A 24831-nucleotide genomic window follows, 5' to 3' on the forward strand; every position below is an offset into this window, starting at 1 on the left:
AAAATACCAACAGTAAAGCAAACACATGGTGGTTTGGAGCAGAGCGGACATCTACTTGCCCTAGAGCCCAGCTGATGCAAGAGCCCACGGAAGCCGCCCCTCCTATTTGACGCACTGAGAGAGATGCTGTCTTTTTCTCCAGCCGAGAAAATCCAGCTCCGGTGTTTCCAGCCTACTCTTGCGGGTGGCTGGGATATCGAGTCCTGAGGAAAGAGATACCAGACCTCCCACATTCTATTACCAAGGTACAGAGCTGACTAAACCCTTGAGAGAATTCTTGATGCAGATTCCTGGCAAAACTATCTTAAACCAACTTAACTTAAACTGCTACTTACTCGTCCCTTCCCATGTATTAGGCTTAGGTCAGGTACACCGGGGTAGGCTTAGTTAGAAGCACCAGTTGAGTACGTTAGTCAATGTATTTGTATATGTATATATTTTATCCATTTTAAAGTATCATATGGCTAAGAAACCATATCAATGCTTTTACAGTATTATTTCATAATACTACTTTTACTGTACGCACTTTACTTTACTTTAAGTATTGCAATTGTGGCAATTCATTTCTCTTGCATGAGGAAGAATACTGCTCAATAAATAACACCTTTTATTGAAAACGCCCGTCTCTCTATTTCTCTGCATTCTGGTGATACTAAGTATGGACTGCTGACTGAGTGAAATATCTGTCTATTGTTTTCACACAACTCTAGAGATACACTCTTATTCTGAGGGAGCAAAGTTGTCATGTTTATGCGGTTGTCGGAAACTGAATCCCTTCTTGTCTGAGCCAAGGAAGTTCATCCCTCCCTATTCATTCAAGGAAGTTTCCAGTGACCTCTGAGCTAGCTGGCGGAAACCTAAATTAAGTGTAACATAGTCAGTAGAGACCTAGATGACCTCAGTCCTACGTCTACACTGCTGTTTATGTTATTCCAATGCGCAGAGCCTATTGGGAAAATAGGAACTACACTACATGGCGCCCAACGTTTGGTAAGGCGATAATCTAACGCAAGACACTAGAGTAACTCAGTCATGCTTTTTCACACAGAACCCTTTTCCCGTAAAAACTCCAAAAGACGTCTGGAGTGGGTGAAAGGTTAATATCCGCTGGAACTTAGTAGGATGAGAATCCTATGTATTAGTTTTTGGTTTGATCAACGTTGAAGGATACAGTGTTCCAAAATATTGTGCACCTAATCTTTGTTTCCTTGAAACTCGATCTGCAACAAAAAACTTTCAGTCAGTAAAATGTCAGAAAGTGACGAAGAGAGGGAGCAAGCTAGACTAGCAGCTCAACTCATAGCGGACGACACACTTCTGCAAAACACCGACCCGGATGCAATAATCATTCCGGTCAATATAAGAAGAACTATAACTCTTAAACTTATAGAAAATAGACTGACATCACAAGGTGGTACAGTCATATTTGTGGTGGGGGCACATGAGTATCAGCAGACAGAGGTATTCTATTCATGGATACATTTTCCAGCAGCACACGCTACGACAAAAGACTTCCACTATTACAAAATAGAGGAACCTCCGGGAGAATACACTCCTTTCGAGGAGATCGAAATCCCCCTAAATTACCAAGAGCACCTGCTCTGGTTTAATGGCGCCCTAAAACATAATAATCACATCACCAGGCTCGGTCCACTAGGTAGACCAGGAGCAACGTGGCCGGTTCTAGCCAGCTACACACCACATCCAGACATTGATAAAATGTCAGTTCCTGAACTTCTAGCTCAGCTAAAACTCTTAATTAAAATACATGGACAATTGGTCCAATATGTCATGCGGACTGCAACAGTCCAACCGACAATTAATATTCCACAGCTGACCCCTCACCAGGGGAACACAAACAAGATCACACCACAGAAAATACAATCATGTCTTGGTAAAGTACCCATAAAACGGGAACAAATTCCATTCTGATTAGCACAAAAAAATACTCAAATAGAGGCAGTATTTCCAGATACTACTCCTACTGATAAACACAGAATTCTGACTATCTGTCTCCCAATGGGGATCGCACCGCATGTGGAAGATTGTGACACTTGGGGCACAGTCTTTGCTTCGATCTACACAAAAACACATGGTGTCCCGTCTATGGCGGTCATACCAGATGTATTAAGACAGATTCAAAATGAATACGCTCCAGAACCTGCTTTAACCCTGGGTATGAAATTACTGAAAGACTTCAAGCAGGTCTCTGCTATATTATTAGCCAACATAAAAGGTGAAGAAGCATCTGTGGCGATCCGCCAGAAATTGAAGGAAACAGATATAGCAGATCAACCATTTGAACTCGCCAGAATCATAGAAAAATCCTATGAAGAGCTAGGAAGAGATAGTTTGGGTGGGAAACCGGTAAAACCCCAACTAACTGAAAATCCTGAAAAAACATTTATTAAAAATAATTTAAAAACTCCAAAAAAGAGTTGGGATCGTAATAGACAATCCACTCCAAGGGAAAAACATTTCCAGTCCAGAGAAAGGTCTCCTCAGCGGAGAGAGAGATCTCTAGGCCGAGAAGACAAGTCTCCCCAAAGGAAGCCCTCTGAAAAAAGATATAACCTTAGAGATAGGGATAAAATAAGAAAACCTGACCGATACCAAGATGTTGATACACGTCCCTCTCGATCCTTCTCACTCAATCTTTCTCGATCTTCCTCACAGAAATCGTAAAGAAGAGGACGGTCAAAACACAGAGAAGAGCACGTCAAGTCCAAAGACAAGGAACCTGCTCATCAAAGTAAAAAATTACAATTTCCCAGAAAGAAGGTAGCAAGTATTAAAATTAAAAATGCCGAGAATTCTGAAGACACAACTGAAAAACTGAGAGTGGGCACAGACAATGCTAGACAGCGCAGCAGAAGTGAGCATAGCTCGCAAGATCCTGATGAATCACCCGGAGACAGTGGACACGAATGAGTACATTCAGGTGGAAACTGCAGACACACGAGTTAGTGTGCCCCATAAACTATATGAAATAACATTACGTATAGAGGGAGATAAAACTAGGAACATAAAAGGTCTCTTTTGGGAAAAACTTTCAAAAGACTATGACATTCTGTTAGCTGAGAAAGACTGGCCACCAGAGTTTGTCAGGGAGTGCCCTCATGGCGAAGAAATGATTATGCCTGCCTTCTCGAATCATATCCCGATTCATAAAAAATACACATTGGCAAGAAAATGGGCTGTGGCTCAAGCTCCTGCCTTATATAAAAATCAGGTAGGATGGGATGAGGATTCTCCTCACCACAAAATCCAATTAAAAAATCAGCCCACTGCACAAAGGCAGTATCCAGTTAAACAAGAAGCAAAAAAGCAAGTCAGGGAGGTCTTGGATCAACTTGAATATCAAGGGGTGATCGAAACATGCACCTCTCAAATGAACAATCCTTTGTTTCCTGTCTCCAAGCCAGACGATTCATATAGTGTAGTTTTGGACTACAGACACCTTAACTCCTGTTGTAAAACATTTGCAGTACAAAACTCACATAGTGCATCACTAATGAATAACATTGTGCGTAAAAAATATAAAACGACATTAGATATCTCTAATGGATTCTTCTGTCAAAACATTGCACCTGAAAGCAGGTATTTGACCGCTTTCTCAATAATTGGATCGCAAAAACAATTTTGCCGACTCTCACAGGGATTCAAGAATAGCCCAGGATTATTCTCAGCGAGGGTAACAGAGTTACTACAAATATATCATGATGAAGCATTATCATATGTCGATGATATCTATCTCACAGATGATGACCTGGAGACTCACTTAACAAGCATTTGCAATGCAATAGGTCTCGCAGCATTTAAGTTTGAGTTACTGGCATTGTAAATGACAATGCTTTGCATAATTTTTGTTTTTTGGTGTCCGTGTGTGCATGGCAGTGGTGGTGTCTGTGTGTGCATGGCAGTGGTGGTGTCCGTGTGTGTATGGGAGGGGTGGTGTCCGAGGGTGTATGGGAGGGGTGGTGTCTGTGTGTACATGGCAAAGGTGGTGTCCGTGTGTGTGTATGGCAATGGTGGTGTCCGTGCATGCATGGCAGTGGTGGTTTCCCTGTGTGTATGGCAGTGGTGGTGTCCGTGTGTGCATGGCAGTGGTGGTGTCTGTGTGTGTATGGCAGTGGTGGTGTCTGTGTGTGTATGGCAGTGGTGGTTTCCCTGTGTGTATGGCAGTGGTGGTGTCCCTGTGTGCATGGCAGTGATGGTGTCCGTGTGTGCATGGCAGTGATGGTGTCCGTGTGTGTATGGCAGTGGTGCTACGTATATAAGTGTGCTTGGCCTGTGGCCATAGATTAGACTAAGGGTGTGATCAGAGTGTGTGAGTGTTTTGTTTGAGGGGGCAAGTGTGCGTTTCTGTGAGTAGAAAGTGAAGTACGCAGTGTTGTGAATAGGCATGAACATTCGTTCATTTGAAAATACATTTTAAGCCTTGCAGGCATGATTCATCAGCCATGAGCTAAATAAGGCAATCAGTAATGAAGTGCCTTTTCAGCCATTTTATCAAATTGGCAAAATCGGATATTTGAGATCAATAACTTTAATTGAACTCTGATGGCCCATTTTTGATGGATTTGGTGGTTTCTCTGTGAAAGTGAGCACCACTACCATGAAACTGTGTGTGTGTGTGTGTGTGTGCGCGTGCATGTGTGTGTGCCCATGTGTGTGTGTGTGTGGGGGTCTGTGTGTACATGTGCGTATGTGTGCGTGAGAATGGGTGCACACAAAAGTACTGGTAAAAAGATCACTTTATTGTTAATGGGCTATGAAGGGGGGCAGCGTGGTGCCGTGGGGTATTGTGGCTTGATGAATAAGCTTATGCCGCACAGACGTTTGCGGGTTTTTTATGTGTGTAGCAGTACCACCCACGCCTCACCTTTGAGCCCAATCCATACAAAGCTTATGGGTGATGTGCATGCTGCTGGTGGGAGGTGGGGGAATTCTGGTGCCCCTGAGTTAAGGAATGGTGCAGGAAGATTGAATGGCGAGACTGGGGGAGAAACGAGTGGTAGCATCTTCCGGCAGAAAGAAGGGACTATTCATCCAAACTTTTCATTGGTCTTAATGCGGTTGTTATTTCAACTCTGATTACCACTCTGAAAGACTTGTCCTCAAATGCAAAAACCGAAGTACACTGCCGGTCGCTTTAAAGCTATGTCGGCACACGGAAACGACAGGACACGTAAACAAGAAAAACAGAAGACGGAAAGAATCCACGGACGGAATACACGGAGGACAGAGAAATCAGCAGCAGCATCCTAAATGCCCCCGGAAGTCCGCCGCGGCCGCCCCGGAAGTCAGGCACGGTCGCCTGTGACGGGGCGGGGCCACGTCCAGACCGGAAGAGGAGGCAGGCGGAGTCGATGCGTCTCGCGGCCCGGGGCTCCTGTGAGCGGTGTGGAGACCCGGGGCCGCGCTAGCAGGAGGTTGGGCGCCGCGTGCTGAGAGAAGAGTCCCCGACATTGCCCAGGTAAGATTCAAAAGGCTGGGGGGGCTTGGTGCACTTGTGTGTGTGTGTGCGTGTATGCTCGTGTGTGTATGCGACGGTGACGGCGGGGGAGGGGTAAGGGGGGCCTCGGTGCACTTGTGTGTGTGTGTGTGTGCGCGCGCGCGCGTGTGTGTATGTGTCAGGGGGGGTGTCTCTGTATGTATGTATGTATGTGCGTGCATGGGCGCTTGTGTGTGTGTATGCGCATGCGTGTGTGGTGCTTGCGCTTCCCAGGAGACAGCGCCTGGCCACAGCGCGCGTTCCCGTTTCAAATCCACTCCAAGGATGCGCGCGGCCGAAACTGTCTCCTGGGAAGCACACTCGCTAACAAAAGATCTCTAGCGGAGACACAGCGCTGACGCGCTGTGTTCGCTACGAGACCTAAAAAGGGTGAACACCATAATACTTGGGTTTGCGTCAGAGGGTTACAAATTCAACTTTAAAAAGTCACGAATTGCCCATCTAACTGTCCTATTTTTAGGATATGAATTATCAAGTGAAGGCAAAAGCCCAGCAGACAATTTCTTAGAGAAATGTGCTGTCCTCCAAGCACCAAAAACGCTGAAGAATTTACAATCAATACTAGGTTTCCTGAATTTCGGAAGAACATACATTCTAAATTATGCAGAGAGGGTTAAACCTCTCTATGAATTAATAAGACCAGATTTCAAACAAACCAATTGGACTCAGAAACACACAGAGATTTTGAGATCATTGCAAACAGACATGTTTAACTAAAACAAAATTACAAACTCTCGAAAACAAACGCAATCTTGTAATCCGAGTCATCCCAGGAAGATACGGATTCACATACCTGACCTCTAATGAGGGAGAAACGGTACCTATAGCTTACAAATCACATTTGTACACTCAAGCTGAAATGAAATTCAGTTCTACAGAAAAAAGTCTGACTGCGGTTCAAACTGCTGTAGCAAAAGAAAGAGCCCTAGCCCAAGGCAGAAGAATAGCTGTTTTCTCATCAGAACCAGCCCTTGAGGCGTTAACAAGACCACGTAATCTGGTTAAAGTGGCCTTAGATCCAAAATGGATAGAATGGGAAAATTCCTTTGCTACAGAAGAAGTGAAATACTCTTTTGACCCAAAACTGAAAAAAACTAGATGATCTAGTATATGAACGAGAATATCCTCTGCCAGCTGAAATTCTGCCTCAAGAACAATATACCTGCGTAATCTATATGGACAGATTCGCACAACACTACGATGTAGAGAAGAAATCCTACGATGCAGCGTGCGCGATTGTTAAAGGTCCCTGGCGCTCTGGTAAATTCAAACCAATGATTACCAAAACTGAATCACTCAGGAAATGTTCAGCTCAGCGAGCTGAAATAAGAACTTTAAAGATGGCGCTTGAAAATGCCGATCGCGAATTCTCCACACTAATAGTGTGTGATTCGTATTTTTGCGTCAAATCATACAACAGTGACATGCAGACATGGATCAAAAACGGTTACAAAGATGACACAGGTGCCACAATAAAGCATAAAACTCTTTGGGAACAAGTAGTTCTTTTAAAGAAAGAACTATGAAAGACTCACGTGATACACACACGGAGTCATCGATAGGATGGCGTTCACGTTGCAGGGAATTCATTGGCTAACACAGCCACAGCGGAAGCGGTTCAACCGTCTCCCGTAGCCACGGAAAAGCATTCAGAAAAACAAATAGATGGAGAAACCATGTTGGCAGTAAAAGCCTTATCAAAAGGTGATTAGGCAGCATTACCTCTCAACTATCCACTCAGTAATACATACATAATTGATACAAACTCTGTTCCATTTGCTCAAATCCCTGGAGTGGGGGATAGAGTAATTCAAAACACGAAGCGGAGAATCTTCTTATTACAAGAAGCACATATGGGGTTGGGTCTGAGGCACCAAGAGATCCTGAAAATCTCTGATGGAACTACAATCGGAGTACTGGTGGCCGGGAATGAGCGTAGATATCTATTATTTTGCAAAAAATTGCAAGGACTGCAACAGAGATCGCATTTGTGAACCTGACTAGTCTGTAGCCCAGATACCACTATTAGATAGCATGAGGCTATCTATAGCGCAGAAATCCAGCCGGAGAAATGCGTCCCATAATTAATAAAAGACTTAAAACACTTGAAGATGTGGCCCCAGCCCTCGGCTGACGCCAGAACTGTTATAAAAGATTTGCAAGTCTTTTTCGGCACATACGCAATTGGCATGCTACATTCTGATCAGGGTTCTGCGTTTAGCTCTCGAGCTTACAAAGAGGCCATGAACAGCATGGGCATCGCATTGCGGTACTCTTCTCCCTTCCATCCTGAGGGAAATGCGGTTGTGGAAAGAAAAAAATGGGACATAAAGCAATCTATAACGGCAAAGCTATTAGGTTCGGGTAATGGGTGGGTCAAACATTTAACAAGTGTCCAACGTAGTCTTAATAATCTGCCAAGAAATTCGCTAAAAGGTCTCACTCCATACGAACTATTGTTCGGAACTAGAATGCTTATTCAGGATCTTGACAGTCATACTTCAGTGGTAGAGAAAAAATCCTTTGATATCAAAGATTGTTTGGCTGTTTTACAGGATTTAAATGAAACAAGAAAAAACCTGAGTAACATAAAGTTGAAACAACAGCCGACAGCCACTGAAGAAAAACCACCTGTCTCAGCAAGACCTGTCTGGATTCCAAAGATTGGGGATCTGGTCAGAGAAAAGATTGCGGTAAAGAAGGAATTTGGGCCTTCTTACAGAAAAGCAGTACCTGTCTTAGCTATCAGCGAAACAAGATCAGTTGTACTACCGCCCCTTGCTGGTAAAAGGGAGGTTTTATAAAGACAAGGGGGAACCCAACGGATAGCTAAGAACCATGGGTATAACTTTGTTATGGAAAACAATGGAACCTAGTTTATTCAACATATACAAGATGTAGTATAGAAACTCAATGGAAGCTATACAAATCAGGTTGTCCTGACCCAGCCGGGGCAGGAGTTTATTACCAACAAACAATGTCAAATATACAATACAATTTTTAAGACACAAGCCTGTGCCGTACTGACAAAGAAGGGAGAAATAGATATAGGGTGAGAAAGAGGGTGATTATCAGGCAAGGAAAGAGAGCAAAGACAGGGCACTGCAAAAAATGCAAAGATTACTGGCAGTGTCGCCTGGAGTGGAATGTACACAAATTTCTTTAGAAAATATTATGAGTGTCAACCCACTCGTGGGTGTCGACGTTTCGATCCCTAAAAGCTCTATTGGATGCATGGGATCATCATCAGGACTTATCTAAGTAGCAAAACATGCCTGAATGAGCAAAGCCATGTGGTTTGAGCATCCACGTAAGATTCAGTGGAGTTCAATGATTATGTTGAAAAGCTTCAACATCCGTCTGTAGGTGGCCACACTTTTAGATTGCGTGCTGACGTCGGAATCTGCAGTATAGAGGCACCAGTGGTACTATACTTTTGCGTCAGTATTCCGTTTTCGTTGAAGACACAGTTTGTGGCTTGCCTCGCCCTGGGCTTCAGCAATGTGGATACCGGGCGTTAGTCATAGTTAGACAACCGCCTCTCCCAGGGGTGCTCGGTCAATGCCGGATACAGCCTCCAGGGCGAGGCAAGCCACAAACTGTGTCTTCAACGAAAACGGAATACTGACGCAAAAGTATAGTACCACTGGTGCCTCTATACTGCAGATTCCGACGCCAGCACGCAATCTAAAAGTGTGGCCACCTACAGACGGACGTTGAAGCTTTTCAACATAATCATTGAACTCCACTGAATCTTACGTGGATGCTCAAACCACATGGCTTTGCTCATTCAGGCATGTTTTGCTACTTAGATAAGTCCTGATGCTGATCCCATGCATCCAATAGAGCTTTTAGGGATCGAAACGTCGACACCCAAGAGTGGGTTGACACTCATAATATTTTCTAAAGAAATTTGTGTACATTCCACTCCAGGCGACACTGCCAGTAATCTTTGCATTTTTTGCAGTGCCCTGTCTTTGCTCTCTTTCCTTGCCTGATAATCACCCTCTTTCTCACCCTATATCTATTTCTCCCTTCTTTGTCAGTACGGCACAGGCTTGTGTCTTAAAAATTGTATTGTATATTTGACATCTGGTAAAAGGGAGAACAGAGTTGTTTCCATCGACCTGGTAAAACCACAATCATGTGGCCAATAATAAGTAGTAGGCCAAGTGGACTCCCAAGAAATAACAGAATACCGAAATTCGCTACAATCCAAGAGGCTCATACTGAGAGACTAATCACATTTGATAAAACTGCAGTGAGCAACAAAGGACTATGCAATAATGCCATGGAACTAGTGCCTCTTGAAACCCAAATTGCAATAGTTTGTCACGAAACACCAGTCTACAATGATGTAGCCCCTGACTATGCTAATGAAACAAAGAAAAGTGCAAAAGCAAATGAAAATCCGGAAAAAATTCCAACAATTGACAGAACTGCATCTGGCTACTTCATCAATTTCGACAACTTCTCTGAAGATCCAAGCGAGCATGAAGAAACGCCTCCAACAAAAACTTTCAAAGACAAAGTAATTGAACTTTCTCACCAACTAAAAGAAACATATCTGATTTCACCATGGATTGGATTTTGGATTGTGTTAGGTGCACTTACACTCCTGCTTTGGCTCATCATGGTTCTATGTTTGGGAAAATTCATTGATGGAAAATATAGTACAATGGACACAGCAAGTCAGAACATCACCTTGGTCCTAAAGCCTCACACATCCTCCCACATCGAGAAAAGAGAACTGACATCAGTAAACATCTCAGCTAATCCAATACCCGGTAGGGTAGCATGGGACAGAACTGATTGACATTTTTGGCCCGGTTGAACTCTTGAAATATCCACATCAGTTCAAGGTTTCATTAAGTGACTTTGTGACTCCAAGTACATTCTCTGATGATTGGGACTTTGAAAACATTAATAACATGATGTCAGATTTAGTAATGTCAGCAAAATTTACAGAACATGATTACTTACAGGGTTTATCGAATTATGAAGAGTTATACTGTTATAACCATTATGGTGATCACTATTTGCATAAAACTGCTCAGCCTAGAAATGTTTTATCTTATAACCAGTGGGAAAACTGTCCAACTCCACCAAAAGGCAGTTCGAAAACATTTTATGAGAAATTCCAGTACTTCTCAGGGTTTAATAACAGTGACCCAGAAACGTTTTATTTTAAAATGTTAAGTAGAACAGGAATGAAAACAATGTTGACAAATACTAAACTGATTTATTCTGAAAAATTTTATGGCAAAATGTCTACAGTTGGTTTCGAAATCTGGGAAAACACAATTGAAACAAAAACGATCTGGAGTTCCAAAGATTGGCAAGTACAAGGCCTAGAAGCATTATTTAGGGCCTGCATGATCCCAGAACAAATGATATTCTTGAATGACACAATTCAACAAACTACTTGTCTTGGCCCAGCTAAGAAAAAAGACTTAAATACACCTTCTATTCCGAAACCCATGACTGATAGTGACAGCAATGCAGATGTGGAGATAGACGTATCCCATATTTTACACCAAAACAGAACACATCCTGATTGGAAAAAGTGGTTGATCTGGCCAACAGACACGAATAACTGTCAAGATAGATTCCTTAACAAAACACAGGGGTTCAAAATGACCAGACCAGACCCTAGATACTCCCAAAGACAACATCCAGGGATAGTTACAACATACAGTGTAGGGAAACTTTGCCTTGAGTGGCTAGAGAAATCCACACTAGCTGAAATTAAGCAACACTTGACTTTACTTAAAGACGGTGCTCACTTGCGTGATTTCATAATGGGACCACGCAAACAGCGTCAAAAACGTTTCATAGCGGCCGGTATATACATTGCGTACAACAAAGATTGGAAAGTAATGCAAATTGAAACAGCAGAAAAAATACAACACTGATCGTATAAATTTGGAAAAATCACTTTCTGTTGTGGACAATGGGTTAATGACTTTGTCCTCCAGAATATATTCACTGGACAGCATTGTATCATCTGCTTTTGATATAATAGAGCATGTCTTACTAATGTTACAACATGGTCAGTCTCAATTACGTTCTATTGTACAGCTTGGTTGGATGTTGCAAAGTCTGCGTTCAGGCTATGTAACATGGCGTTTAATCAATACTACGTCATTATTCGGTATCTTTAACCTTACTGATAAACCAATCTGTTTGGCACAAAAAAGAGCAGACTATACGATTCTGAGCATTGAAAAACTCGAGAGATTACCATTGACAATGTCAGAGAGACCTGTCATTGAATGGATAATACATGGAACGATTACAATTCCGATAACAACTTTCCAGTTTAAATACTGTCAAGAGTATATACCTGCAGGCCAGTATGAAAGGTTGGGTAAAGAATACATCAAATCAACCTGGGATTTACCTTATACACACAGATGTTATAGTGAAGGGAACAAGGAGGTATTTCTTAGTGGTAAAAATTGTAAAAAATCGCTAAGCGGTACACTTCTGTGTCAAGGTATTAATTTGCATGGAGCCTGCGGAGGGTCTTCAAATAACCTTTCATGTCACCTGCATGGCACGCCTGCAAAACGGATAGAGACATTTTTTAGACCACTTTCTAATGGCAGTTACGTTTTAATAAGTGACCACAGCTGTTGTGGCATGCTGCCAAGAAAAGCCTATCTGACAACTGTAACTTCCAGGGCCGTTTGCTGTATGCAAGTATTGTATCCACACAGCAATCCAGATATGGGGGCTGCGTTATGGCCTCAGTTGAATATCTCTTCTATTCGAATTGATACTTTAAGCAGAATGAAGTCTATTCTTTTACAGACAACTGTGCCTTTAACGTCATCAAAAGAAATGTATGATCTGCAAGTGGCAAGGACATCAGCAGAGATACATTCCCTTTTTTTTAGCGACAAATTGCCCCGTGCATTTCGTAAAAGTATTGAGCCAAGTCTTAAACATGTCTGATACCAGTGGCATCGCACATGTATTTAAGACAATTTTTTCGGGACTGTTGGAACCCTTTGAAACAGTTCTGGGCATCTTCCCGAAGTTTGTCCATTCTGTCTTTGGCGGCCTACACTTAATCTTGGGACTCGTGGCAGGAATTTTATTTTTGCTCCTTCTGCACTGATATGGCAAGCCGATCCACAGACAAGACTCTAGCAACGATGGAAGAAACGATCCTAGCAATACGATACCGAGACCGTATCACTAAGGTCCGCAGATTGGCCCGGCTAAGAGACCTGAGTACAACCTGCTTTCTTTCATTCAGACCGATCTGGCAAGATTGCATCATACCTGTGCTTCGATGCCTGCTATGCGAAGAAGAATGCGTGTTGGACATCTGTTTTACACTACAATCAGCAGTACCAATGGAAATCGATACTTTGCTAGGTCCTGCAAGGACTCATGCATCGTGTTGTCCCCAGCGGCTACCAATTCTGATGACGGCATTCGTTGAGACTTCACCACTACGATTAGGTGGCTGTGAGGTACGAGAGGAAAGTAGCACCAAACAGGTACAACCTTCTGTGAGCATTGCTGATCCAAACATCGATGATAGCAATCACGCAGAGAACTGCACGGTTGCAGGATTTTCGAACTTGGTCAAACTTTCACCTGACGTTGTAGACCAATTTTTTGTGGGTCTGTCGGAAATAATGTTCTCTCCAGTCAACGAGAATAACTCTTAATAAAAACAATGAGCACACAGCGTTACCTGAACTCTGAATTAGGCCTTCAGTTTTGAAAAACAAAACTACAGAAAATATTTGGAACTATTTTTTCCCCTGAAAGCGAAATTATTTTTGTTCAGTTTCCAAAATATTTACTTTTTTTGGCACATGATACTTTTTTTTGGCACATGATACTCTGCTTAAAGTAGAACTATTCTTAGAGAACAGAGCTTCTATTTTAGGATACTAGAGGAAATATTTTACCTCGGTCTCTAGCACATTTACTGCAATTGGTATAGCTATGTGATGGAATGGTCTCGACCTTCTTTTCTGTATTCAGAGCCATTTCATGTGTAATTTTCGCAATTCATTCAGCTGATATATATGCATTTATCTGAATGATGACACTGCTTGAAAAGCGTACAGTGCCAACACTAATTTTCTTGTATTTACCTTATACCATTTCAAATGCGAAATATGTATTTTGGGGTGGGTCGGAAAACACATGCATCGTTGAATGTTTACTATTGCTTAGTTTTTTTAGTAATGATGGACATCAATCCGTAGAGTGGGTGTCGTGTTTATATCTAGGACCCTAATTCAATATTCCCGATTTATGCCCTTGTGAGGTTATAATCCATAATATCCTGATAAAGGCATAAGAATCAGATCCATATTCAGTAATAGCCCATGCAGTCCAAAGCACAGCACGGCTACTCCCATCGACTCCTATAAAGCACAACGCGTTCTTTAAACAAACCAAGCCTCCAGCAGCCCGGGAAAATCCCCCCTGCTTTTGTTTTGATTTGAACAAGAACTCCTGAAGTCCAGAAAGAACTGTTAGTTCTTAGTGACGTCTTATGTCCAACCTTACGTCAAACTCTGCACCTTCCAGGTATAAAATACCAACAGTTGCCTTAAGCAAACACACAGTGGTTTGGAGCAGAGCGGCCATCTACTTGCCCGAGAGCCCAGCTGATGCAAGAGCCCACGGAAGCCGCCCCTCCTATTTGACGCACTGAGAGAGACGCTGTCTTTTTCTCCAGCCAAGAAAATCCAGCTCCGGTGTTCCCAGCCTTCTCCTGCGGGTGGCTGGGATATCGAGTCCTGAGGAAAGAGATACCAGACCTCCCACATTCTATTACCAAGGTACGGAGCTGACTAAACCCTTGAGAGAATTCTTGATGCAGATTCTTGGCAAAACTATCTTAAACCAACTTAACTTAAACTGCTACTTACTCATCCCTTCCCATGTATTAGGCTTAGGTCGGGTACACCGGGGTAAGCTTAGTTAGAAGCACCAGTTGAGTACGTTAGTCAATGTATTTGTATATGTCTATATTTTATCCATTTTAAAGTATCATATGGCTAAGAAACCATATCAATGCTTTTACAGTATTATTTCATAATACTACTTTTACTATACGCACTTTACTTTACTTTAAGTATTGCAATTGTGGCAATTCATTTCTCTTGCATGAGGAAGAAGACTGCTCAATAAATACCACCTTTTATTGAAAACGCCCGTCTCTCTATTTCTCTGCATTCTGGTGAAACTAAGTATGCACTGCTGACTGAGTGAAATAGCTGTCTATTGTTTTCAAACGACTCTAGAGATACACTCTTATTCTGAGGGAGCAAAGTTTTCATGTTTATGCGGTTGTCGGAAACTGAATCCCTTCTTGTCTGAGCCAGGGAAGTTCATCCCTCCCTATTCATTCAAGGAAGTTGCCAGTGACCTCTGAGCTAGCTGGCGCAAACGTAAATTAAGTTTAATATAGTCAGTAGAGACCTAGATGACCTGTCCTACGTCTACACTGCTGTTTATGTTATTCCAATGCGCAGAGCCTATTGGGAAAATAGGAACTACACTACAAACTGACTAACCTATCCACCACTTAAAATTTACTTGCATGTTTCACTATACTAATTCAACACTAATCCTCTATGGGTACCGGAGTAGCGTGCTACTCGCCGAAAAAAGCACTTTCACGCCTCTTCAGTGGTGATAAGAGCTATACAAATGCAATTACAATACAATACAATACATATGAACTAATGGGTTAACCTAGAATTACTGATGCTTGGAAAGTACTGTTTTCTATGATAATTTAGAGATTTTTATGAGTTAAATGATGTACACAGTAGAGGCTATTGAAAGGGAAATAGGGCAATGACATGAGTTTATCTAGCTGTGTTTGCTAGCATCAATTTAACAATGTGAACATCCGCTTTGAAGTACATTTCGAAGCAATACTTCCTGCAAAAGGCATGAACTAGCCTCCACCATACATACATTACCCAGATTGATGCAATTGCATCTTCATCTCCTTACAGGGAGTCGTCTGATGTACATTGATCCAGGACTTTTCTGTCTGAAGTAATATCTTGCGTTGAATAAGCTTTTCTGTGATGCAGGTGTTCTATGAATGCCTGAATTTTCTCCATTAGCTCAGAAAGTTGACTTAGTTCATGAATTGAGACATTTGTATTGTCTCTTCTGACCTACTATTAACACCACATTCTAATTTCGGGCAAGAAAAATCATTAAGGCATAGTGTGGGCTAATTGTTCATTATAAGTCCCTCACTAGAAAGCAGTTTAAAGTTAATCAGAAATTAAGACGAATGATTTTAAAATTATCAACAGCATTGTTAAAAAGAATAGGCGAATATTATCTAAATGGATATTTTAGCTTGGACTTTTAAATGGAGACAACAGATGTTTTGTTGGGAGAGTCTCGTTATTTTCTAAGGCCACGGATTAAGTCCCATTAAAACTGCATTTCAAAGTTTCATTTTGAGTATATTACATTGTGCCCTTAGATTTTTTTCAGTGGATCCACCTCGCCAGTAAACACCTTTCAGATTAGACTATGGCAGTAACATCGCTGCACATGTGAAAATAATGGAATTGAGTACCCCATGCTCAAAAGTTACATTTCAGATTCATCACATCAGACCTTGCTTGATTTTACCCTTTTTTTATTTTGGAAACAAATATTGTTATACCATTTCAGTTGTCAAACTTTTTGTTTTTTACTTTAACGTTTTCAATAATGTCTTGCAGGTGTGATCATGGTGGTTGTGGGAGAGCCTTTGCTGCAAGTCACCACCTCAAAACGCATGTTCGAACACATACTGGTAAGCTTTCTTCTATTTGATTTTGTAATGAAGCGAGGTGAGTTGGTGAGAGATCTAGAACCTTGAAAGTGTGCATGTTTTGCAACTGACACAATCAAAATTCAGTGCATTTCCCTTTGCTGGTTTATCATGAGCCAAGGAGTTGCTTTCTATGCTAGTATAATATTTGTGTCATTGCACAACTCTTTGTATTACAGATGTAATCAAATTCAGATATTTACACAAAAGATCTTATTGTTGTAAATCTGGTTCTTGCTGTGTTGTGTTCAAATAACTATTTATCAGACAAACTTTGATTTGAATTTGTACTTAACAAATAATCTTATTTAAAATTAATAAAACATTTTAACAGATAACATAGTAACATTTTCTACTATTTTAGTGAAAGTGGAGTTGTTTAGTATCCATTGTACACAACAAAGTATACTTTGCTTAGTGATTAAATGTCATCCTAGCACACCTAAAGGAAAGGCCGAAAATCATTGCAGTGTTTAGAGAATTATACAACACAAGTGGGGTGTACCCTGATTAATATCATCACAAAGGGCTGGGGCAACATAATAAACTAAACACAGATGCCCCTTGTAAATCAAATAAATATGTTAATGATTTAAACCATTACTTAACATCTTGCCTTAAAAAATACATAAGGGAAAGTGACTAACAGAATGTTTAAATTATTCATTACTTTAATTTATATCTGAGAAAAAAACACTTAACATACAAATACTGTACATGTATCCCCGTAGAGTGGAATGAGCGAACCCCATCACACCTTCCTTCTAAAAATGTGAACACCCAGCATGTAGACAAAATTAAAAACCCTACAACAAAGGAAGCAAGCTTAGGGGCCACATGTCAAATGTAAAGGAAGTGGTGCCCTCTTGGTTGTATCAAAGTGAGCATCCAAAAATCTTCCTTTAACCCAGTTCAATGCTGCCCTATAGAGCTCTTCTCTATCGACATTTCAGCCCCCTTTCTGACCATTTTTTAGACCTTCCTCAGGACAGGTCTAATAATTTTATGGTACTAAAATGAAATACATGTACACAAATTAATCTACGCTCTACAGCCTCCTATCCCAAAAAAAGTGCATTGTTGATAAAGCAGGTAAAGAGTCTCTTCTAACGCATTTCAGTTTGATACATCACAGTCCTCTAATATTTCACAAATGAAAACCTACTTTTCATATATATTAATATCAACTCCTTTTCCTTATTTAGAGAAAGTCAGATTTTCTTGACAGTCGTCTTTTGGTATGGACTTCTATGTTTGCACAGTTTGGCAATTCACAGTTCTTTAGCCTTACCCATTTCTGTTCAAATTTTTGTCAGCACAGTTGTAGTAAGTATTAGCTTTACACATGAGTGAATTATAAGCTCTGTTTTGTACTCTTCTCTGTGTGTCGTTTTTCACTACAGATTACTGGATTGTATTTCGATTAGAGTAGTTTCTGACATTTTCATAATGTGTAGGAATGGTATTGGTCTAGGTGACATCAGCTAATATATCCTCCTTTGCTAACAGCTTTGGTTTTAGTTGATGCTTTGTTATATTTCTGTATCCAGTTACCAGCAAAAATGAGTGCTCTGGGGCTTGTTGCACTCACTATTCATGTTGGCTGATTTCTGTTTTGTCTGTGATCACTTTTTTTTGCTGGACAGTTATGCCCTGAAAGAAATAATGTGCATGTTCTTTCAGGTGAAAAGCCCTTCTTCTGCCCCAGCGATGGCTGTGAAAAGACTTTCAGTACTCAATATAGTCTAAAGAGTCACCTGAAGGGTCACGACAAGGATGTTTCCAATGGTGGTGTTTTGAATCACGCCGTATGCGAGGTCAGACACTCTCATGCTTTTTTTATGTTTGACTTTAGTTTTCTTTCTACAGCAAATCTTGTTTTTGCAAACAATTTATTCACTTGTATCATTGCAATCCAAATAAGAATGTGGCTGTTAAATACAAGAAGTAAAGGCTAAATTCTGAATTCTTTTGAATGTAATTGTGTTTATTTGGTCAATAAGAACAGCTTGTGAAGGAAACATGATATGTCTTCGTGCTTACTCGCACCATTATGAAGGATAATTCCAAAAGCTTGTCATGTTGTGTTTTTTTCCCACGTAATGGCGAATTCCATAAAAAAGGCTTACTTAATGAATTGGTGAGCCCGCAAACACGTAATAGCCACTAACTTCTAAATTGTTAACAAACAATAAAATCTTGAAATATAATATCTAAGACTGAGTCAAAATACTCTACATTACATATTTACCTCTTCAATCCATTGTTCTCGTTACACAGCAGCCATATGTGTGATTTGAAACACTGCCTTTGGTGCTTCCAGTCGTCTGTACTTCGCATTAGTACTTTCTTCCATCATGTTAGACCATCTTCTAAACTGTCTTCTGAATGATGACTAAGCTCCTAGTTCCACATGGCTGCCAATGCGATTCTTTTAGGTAAATGTGTTAGATGCATTGTGCATCTATTGTACTCCCTATAATATATATCAGTTTGTGTAAACCTGGCTGTATAAGGCATATTGCTTTTTTATAGCGTTATAGGTAAGTTTGGGTCACTAAAATGCAGTTAGTCATTTACCAAATCCTGAAAATACTACCTTACATGTTTCACATAAAATAGGAATAATAATATCATGCATGTACAGAGTAAACATTTTGTGACCTTTCATTCCCCAAAATAAAACATTGTTAGCTACCCTATTGCAGGATACTTTTTATGTACAGAAATTAACATGCTGTCCACTTGTTCTTGTGTATTATTCTCGCCTCTGTATCAGATAGCTGTGCTTATTAAGTGCATATCAGCCTCCTCTGGCAGAGCCTTCCACAGCTTGTCAACAAACACATTTACTTTTTAATGCCTGCATCTCTTGGTATTGCTAAGCAGGTTAATACTTTCTTTACTTTCAAAGACTTTGAAGAAAGCATGCTTTCTGCTGCCAGTAACTATGCTTCCTATATTGCTACTCCTAGGAAGTTCTCTGAAACCTTAAAATGTACTAAAACCTGGTATTATCTTAATAGCTCCATCAAGTAAAGACGTTTGCAAGTTTTTACAACAAATTGTTTAACGAGTATGCCTTTACCATAGTTGTAAAGGCATACTCGTAGTAACATTTTTTATTTACATGTAAATGTAATTATTTTGGGGTATTAAGTGTGTATATATATATATATAAGTTTGTATGTGTATATATTTATATATCTACATATACATACAGATATATATATATATATATATATATATATATATATATATATATATATATATATATAGTGGCAAGGGTATCTTTAGGTCGAGCCTAATGCAGCGTGGATGCGTTGCTCTATGGGAGGCTTCTTGTGAGCACTCCAAACTTCCCCCAAACTTGTCCGTGTGATTTTGGTAACTCCCACAGATTTCATTGGCCATTGCGTGTGTCTTTCAAAACTGAAAGCACGCAATTAGCCAAAGTCATGTATTTGTCCCACCTTTTGTCTAAATGTTCACTCCCTTAGTATTTTGGTGTCGGGAGCGAGCAGCGGCGCATTGTGGAATCTGCATCCTTCCCTTGGATCATGTTACTAATGAAAGACAACGCAATCACTTTCGCAGCCCTGGTTTTTTTCGTTTTTCGTTTCTATGTTTTTTGTCCGTGTCCTTGTGTATGAATAATTTGCATGGAGTAAACATTATTTTCCGATTGAGGCTCAAATGCTGTTACTATAGCCGCATTCCTTGTGGGATATTTAAATCATTTGCTAATAAGACATCTTAAAGGCTGGACCTATTGGCTATGCCAATGCTTATTAAGGGTTTAGGGTGGGTTTGGGTTTTTGAGTGGCAAGTGTTATTTAGGGTTTAGGGTGGGTCTGGGGTTTTGGGTGGTAAGGGTATTTTTTAGGGTTTATGGTAGATATGGGTTTTTGGCTGGTAAGGGTAATGTTAGGGTTTTGGTTAACAAGGGTATTTTCTTTTGTAAGGTTTAGGGTGGCTATCGGTTTTTGTCAGTCAAGGGAAATTTTAGGATTTAGGTTGGGTGTGGGTTTTGGGTGGCAAGGGTATTTTCAAGTGTTTAGGATGAGTATGGTATTTTGGGTGATAAGGGTAATTTTAGGGTTTAGGGTAGATATTTTCTTTTTTTAGTGGTTAGGGTAATTTTAGTATGTAAAGTGGGTGTGGGTTTTCGGGTGGTAAGGGTAATTGTAGGGTTTATGTTGGGTATTGGGTTTTGGGTGGTAAGGGTAATTTTAGGGTGGGTATAGGTTTTTGGGTGGCTGGGATACATTGAGTATTGATGGATTGCGTGTTAATAGGGTGATATAAATGTTTACTATGTATATGCCTTTACCATGCATGCTTTTATAGAAGTATTTTATAAGTAAATATAAATCCATTACACACACACACATATATTTATTTATATACATATAGTTTATATTTACCTGTAAAATACTTGGTAAAGGCATACTAGTGGAAAAACAACTAATTGTAACGACTTTCGTTTTCAAGATGCTGCTGTGGTTCCAGCGTCGTTCTAAAGGCATTCATGGTAATGCCACTTGTTGTTAATTCATACATCCCATGATTCTGTCAAAGCATACTAACGTTTCATCTCTATAGACAATTTAGGGTGCCGCTTATTGAAGAGCGAACCTATTGTGATTATATATATATTTATGGTCTTTCAGATGTGAATTTCACCCTTTCCCAGACTTGGTTTAAAGCCTAGGTATCACAGAATAGTGTAACAGCGCTAGAAAGTTAGCAAAACACATGTCAAGGATTGCTTTTATTCATTCCATGTTGGCTTGGATGATATTTACCAATCCAAAGCTGTAATACTGTAGTATAGTTCCTATATTTCCAATCGGCTCTGCGCTTTGGAATAATATATCCTATAGAATTGATGTACAACTTAGGTCGTCAGTAGGTCTCTATCGAATATACTAAAATTAATTGTGTGTGTGCCAGCTAACTCAGGTCACTAGAAACTTTCTCGAACACACAAGAAGGGATTAGTTTCTGACAACTGCATAAACATGACAACTTTGTTTCCAAAGAATAAGAATATATCTCTCAGAGTCGCGTAAACAATAGATAACTAGTTCACTCAGTCAATCGTGCATTCTTCGTTTCTACAGAGTTGCAGAGAAATAGTGAGACAGGCGTTTTCAATAAAAGGGTTTATTGAACAGTCTTCTTTCTCAGGCAAGAGAAGTGAACAGCTACAATCGTTAGGCAAACTGCAAAGTATAATTCGTACAGCGTAAACAGTAATATGAAATAATACTGTAAGAGCATTGTATGGTTTCTAAACCATGTAAAAATACATACATAAATAATATGGACTAAAATACTCAACTGGTGCTTCTAAAATAGGCCTACCCCAATGTATCTAACCTAAGTCTAGTACGAGGGAAGAAGTAAGTATTGTTTTGCACAGGTTTAGTTTTTGCCAAGAATCTACCAAAGGTTTCTCTAGGTTCAAATCAGCTCCATACCTTAGAATGAAGGAGGTCTGGTATCTCTGTCTCGGGACTCGATTTTCCAACACCCCGGAGGGGGCGTCAGAAACACTGGAGTTGGATTCTCATCAGAGGAGGGCAGCTTCCTGATCAGTGCGTCAGCTGGAGAGTCAGCTTCCTTCGGCACTTGCTGTAGCGAGCTGCGTCGGGCAAGTAGGTCATCAAACTGCTCCGAACCACTGTATCTTGCTATAGCAAGTGAAGGTATCTTTATACCTTGAAGGTGTTTAGGAATACCATAGTTTGACGTAAAGTCGGGCATATAAACGTCATAAATGAACCCCATGGGAATAGTTGTTCATTGTAAAGTAACTGAATTCTTGGAGAAATCAATATTCAAGCAAGGGGAAGTTCCCTAACGGCTTAAGCTGCTTTTCCAAGAAATCGTTGTGACGTTTGGTGAACGGATTGAAGTAGCCATGCCTGTATTTGGGTAGCATGGGCTATGCCTAAATAAGGGCTGGATTTCTATGCCTATATAAGGGCAACGTGAATTGTACCTATATAAGGGCATGAATCAGGAAAATTCAATCTGAGCCTAAAACGCCACACAACAATACTGTGCCTGGAGTTGTAAAAGGCTTTTGACATTTTACAGCTCGGCTTGGATGGCACTGTGCTAATCCTATGATTAGATTTTGCTGTAGAAATGGCAAATGACCTAGCTCGGCGTGGATAGCAATTGCTAATCCAATGCTTAAAAACTTTGCTAGAAAAACAGATATCTGCGGGTGAGCCCCCGGGCCTTTCTTTTTTCAGAGACTGGGACCGCGGCTCCCTCCCCATTTTCAGTGGATCAGTACATTCTATTAAAAACAAATCAAAAATATCATGTCATATAAGTTCAACAATATATAAAAATATGATAAAATTACACTTTCATTTCTTTCCCTCACTGCTAAAACCTCTTGCATAACATTAATCATAGCAAAAAATATTTCCGGGGTCTCAAATCGATGTAAATATTGTAGGCCTAAGCTACGGCTTCTTACAGCAGAGGCACGTAAAATTGGGTATAGCGATTGCTTACATTGGGCTCTGTATAACGTGCAAAACATTGTAAGGTGCTAGTGCTCTGAAAAGACATTTGGCTACACTTACAGTTTGGCAAATCGGTTAACTACCCACCCTGGACAGGAAAATCCAAAAGAAAGTGCAGCGTACCTAGGTGAAATCAAGTAAGATCAAATCTATATTGTGGTTTACAGATAAAAAAAACTATAGGTTGTAATTAGTGGAAAATAACATAGATAAAACAACTGCATATATTGGATCTGCTGTTTCCTTTCGTTGCCTCAGAAAATAATATGCTGCTTACAGTTTGGCCTTATAGTTTCTGGATCAGTAAAATATTCTGCAGCTCCCAGGTTTGTACGGGCCTGTTTTATACAATTAAGCCATACAAAGTTTGACATACTATCTAACCGTAAATAATCTTTAACTGTTAATCTAGTAAAAGATGCCTCCGGAGTAAACCGTAACAGCAGGAGAGATATTTTTACAGAGTCCTGCACATAATTCATCCCCTGTTCTGTATGGCATATATACAATATTACACCTTTTAGTACAGAGAGTATTCTGCACACAAAATTCTTTGTAGGACCTCAGGACTGGTGTACTCTCATACACCAGCCCCATATAGTCCCACCGTGATACATTTACATATACTATGTGAAATAATTCTTTTACGGGAAGGTTGCAATCTAATATTTAAACGGCCTCAGCATAGAGAAGAATCAAAAGGAATTCCTAAATAATTAAATGTCTTGACCTAACCCATCTCAGCCCCCTCAATAAAATATGATTTAGATTTAACATTTTTGGGGCCACACGTCATAATAAAAGATTTTGTTTAGTTTACCTTTTTTTTTATTAACCAACTTTATTGAAAGTTTTGTAGTAAACTAAGGCATAGCACAGTACGAAGTTTGATTTACATACTAGTATGGCATAGTAACCAGCTCCAACACCAAAATTATGTGACAGCACTGCTTCATATGGATATGTCTTAATAGTCCCACCATTTCCCCCATTTCAGGTCCTGCTTCTGCAGGCAACCACGGCCTCACAAATCGGCTTCTCCTGGTGCACGCACCAGTCTACTCCTGCACGCCAAAGTCTAATAGTTGGCGGTTGTTTTTGCCTCCAAACACGGGCAACATCGGGGCTTAGCAAGCAAACATCCTGTCCCCAGGAAGGCACGCTCCTCTTTGGGTACTCCCACCTCCTCCAGCAAGTCCTAGTAGTGCAACATGGGGAGTCATATCCAGGGGGCATGTTAAGACCGCAGATAGTATGTGACACACTTCCTTCCAAAAGGGCTTCAAGACTGGGCACTCCCAAGCAACATGGAAATAAATCCGCTGCGGGAGTGTGTAGCGTGCGCATACTGCCTGCGCATCTTGGCATACATGCTGTAAGCATCTCTGGGTAAAATATGTGGCATGTAAATAGTTGAACTGCACCATTCGCAGTCGCGCCAAGATCGCCAGTTCCCTGGGTGCCATGCACACCTACCTCCAGTCATCCTTGTCTAGGTCCCCACTCCAGGACACCCATCTCTGCCTGGCCATCCCGAGGTTGTCCGGAGCATGAATGACTAAAGAACAATGAATTGATGACATGGCCCCTCTGCCTGGAAGCTCCTGAGTCCGCAGGGAATGACGCAACGGAAGATATTGAAAAAACTGCAAATTAGATAGTGAGTAGTCTGGTTTAAAGTCCTTAAATATCACAATGGCTCCTCCCCAAAAAACATCTCATAGGAACGTGATCCCGATGCGATCCCAAGGCAAGAATCCCTCTAGTGTCGGCAGGCGACCAAGCCATGTCTCATGCCATGGGGTGGTTATCCCAGTCAGACGGTGATCCTACCTGTGAGACGAAGAGCCGCCCTCCAGCAACTAAGGCAAACTATTGTGCAGGGAGTTTGGTAGTTGTTCCCCATTCAGAAGGTCAAACATCCCATCTAA

General features: G+C 40.8%; 1 protein-coding gene across 1 annotated transcript in view; it reads left to right on the forward strand.

Annotated features, from left to right (window-relative positions):
- Nucleotides 1-24831, forward strand: part of MTF1 (metal regulatory transcription factor 1) — a 190808-nt gene that overhangs the window by 74979 nt on the left and 90998 nt on the right. The window contains exons 4-5 of the mRNA XM_086956444.1: nt 16258-16331; nt 18033-18166. Of these exons, the coding sequence (XP_086812570.1) occupies nt 16258-16331; nt 18033-18166 (208 nt within the window). The remainder of the gene's footprint in view (nt 1-16257; nt 16332-18032; nt 18167-24831) is intronic.

The sequence above is a fragment of the Lissotriton vulgaris genome, chromosome 2_1 (genome assembly GCF_964263255.1).
Source record: "Lissotriton vulgaris chromosome 2_1, aLisVul1.2, whole genome shotgun sequence".
Classification (NCBI taxonomy): Eukaryota; Metazoa; Chordata; class Amphibia; order Caudata; family Salamandridae; genus Lissotriton; species Lissotriton vulgaris.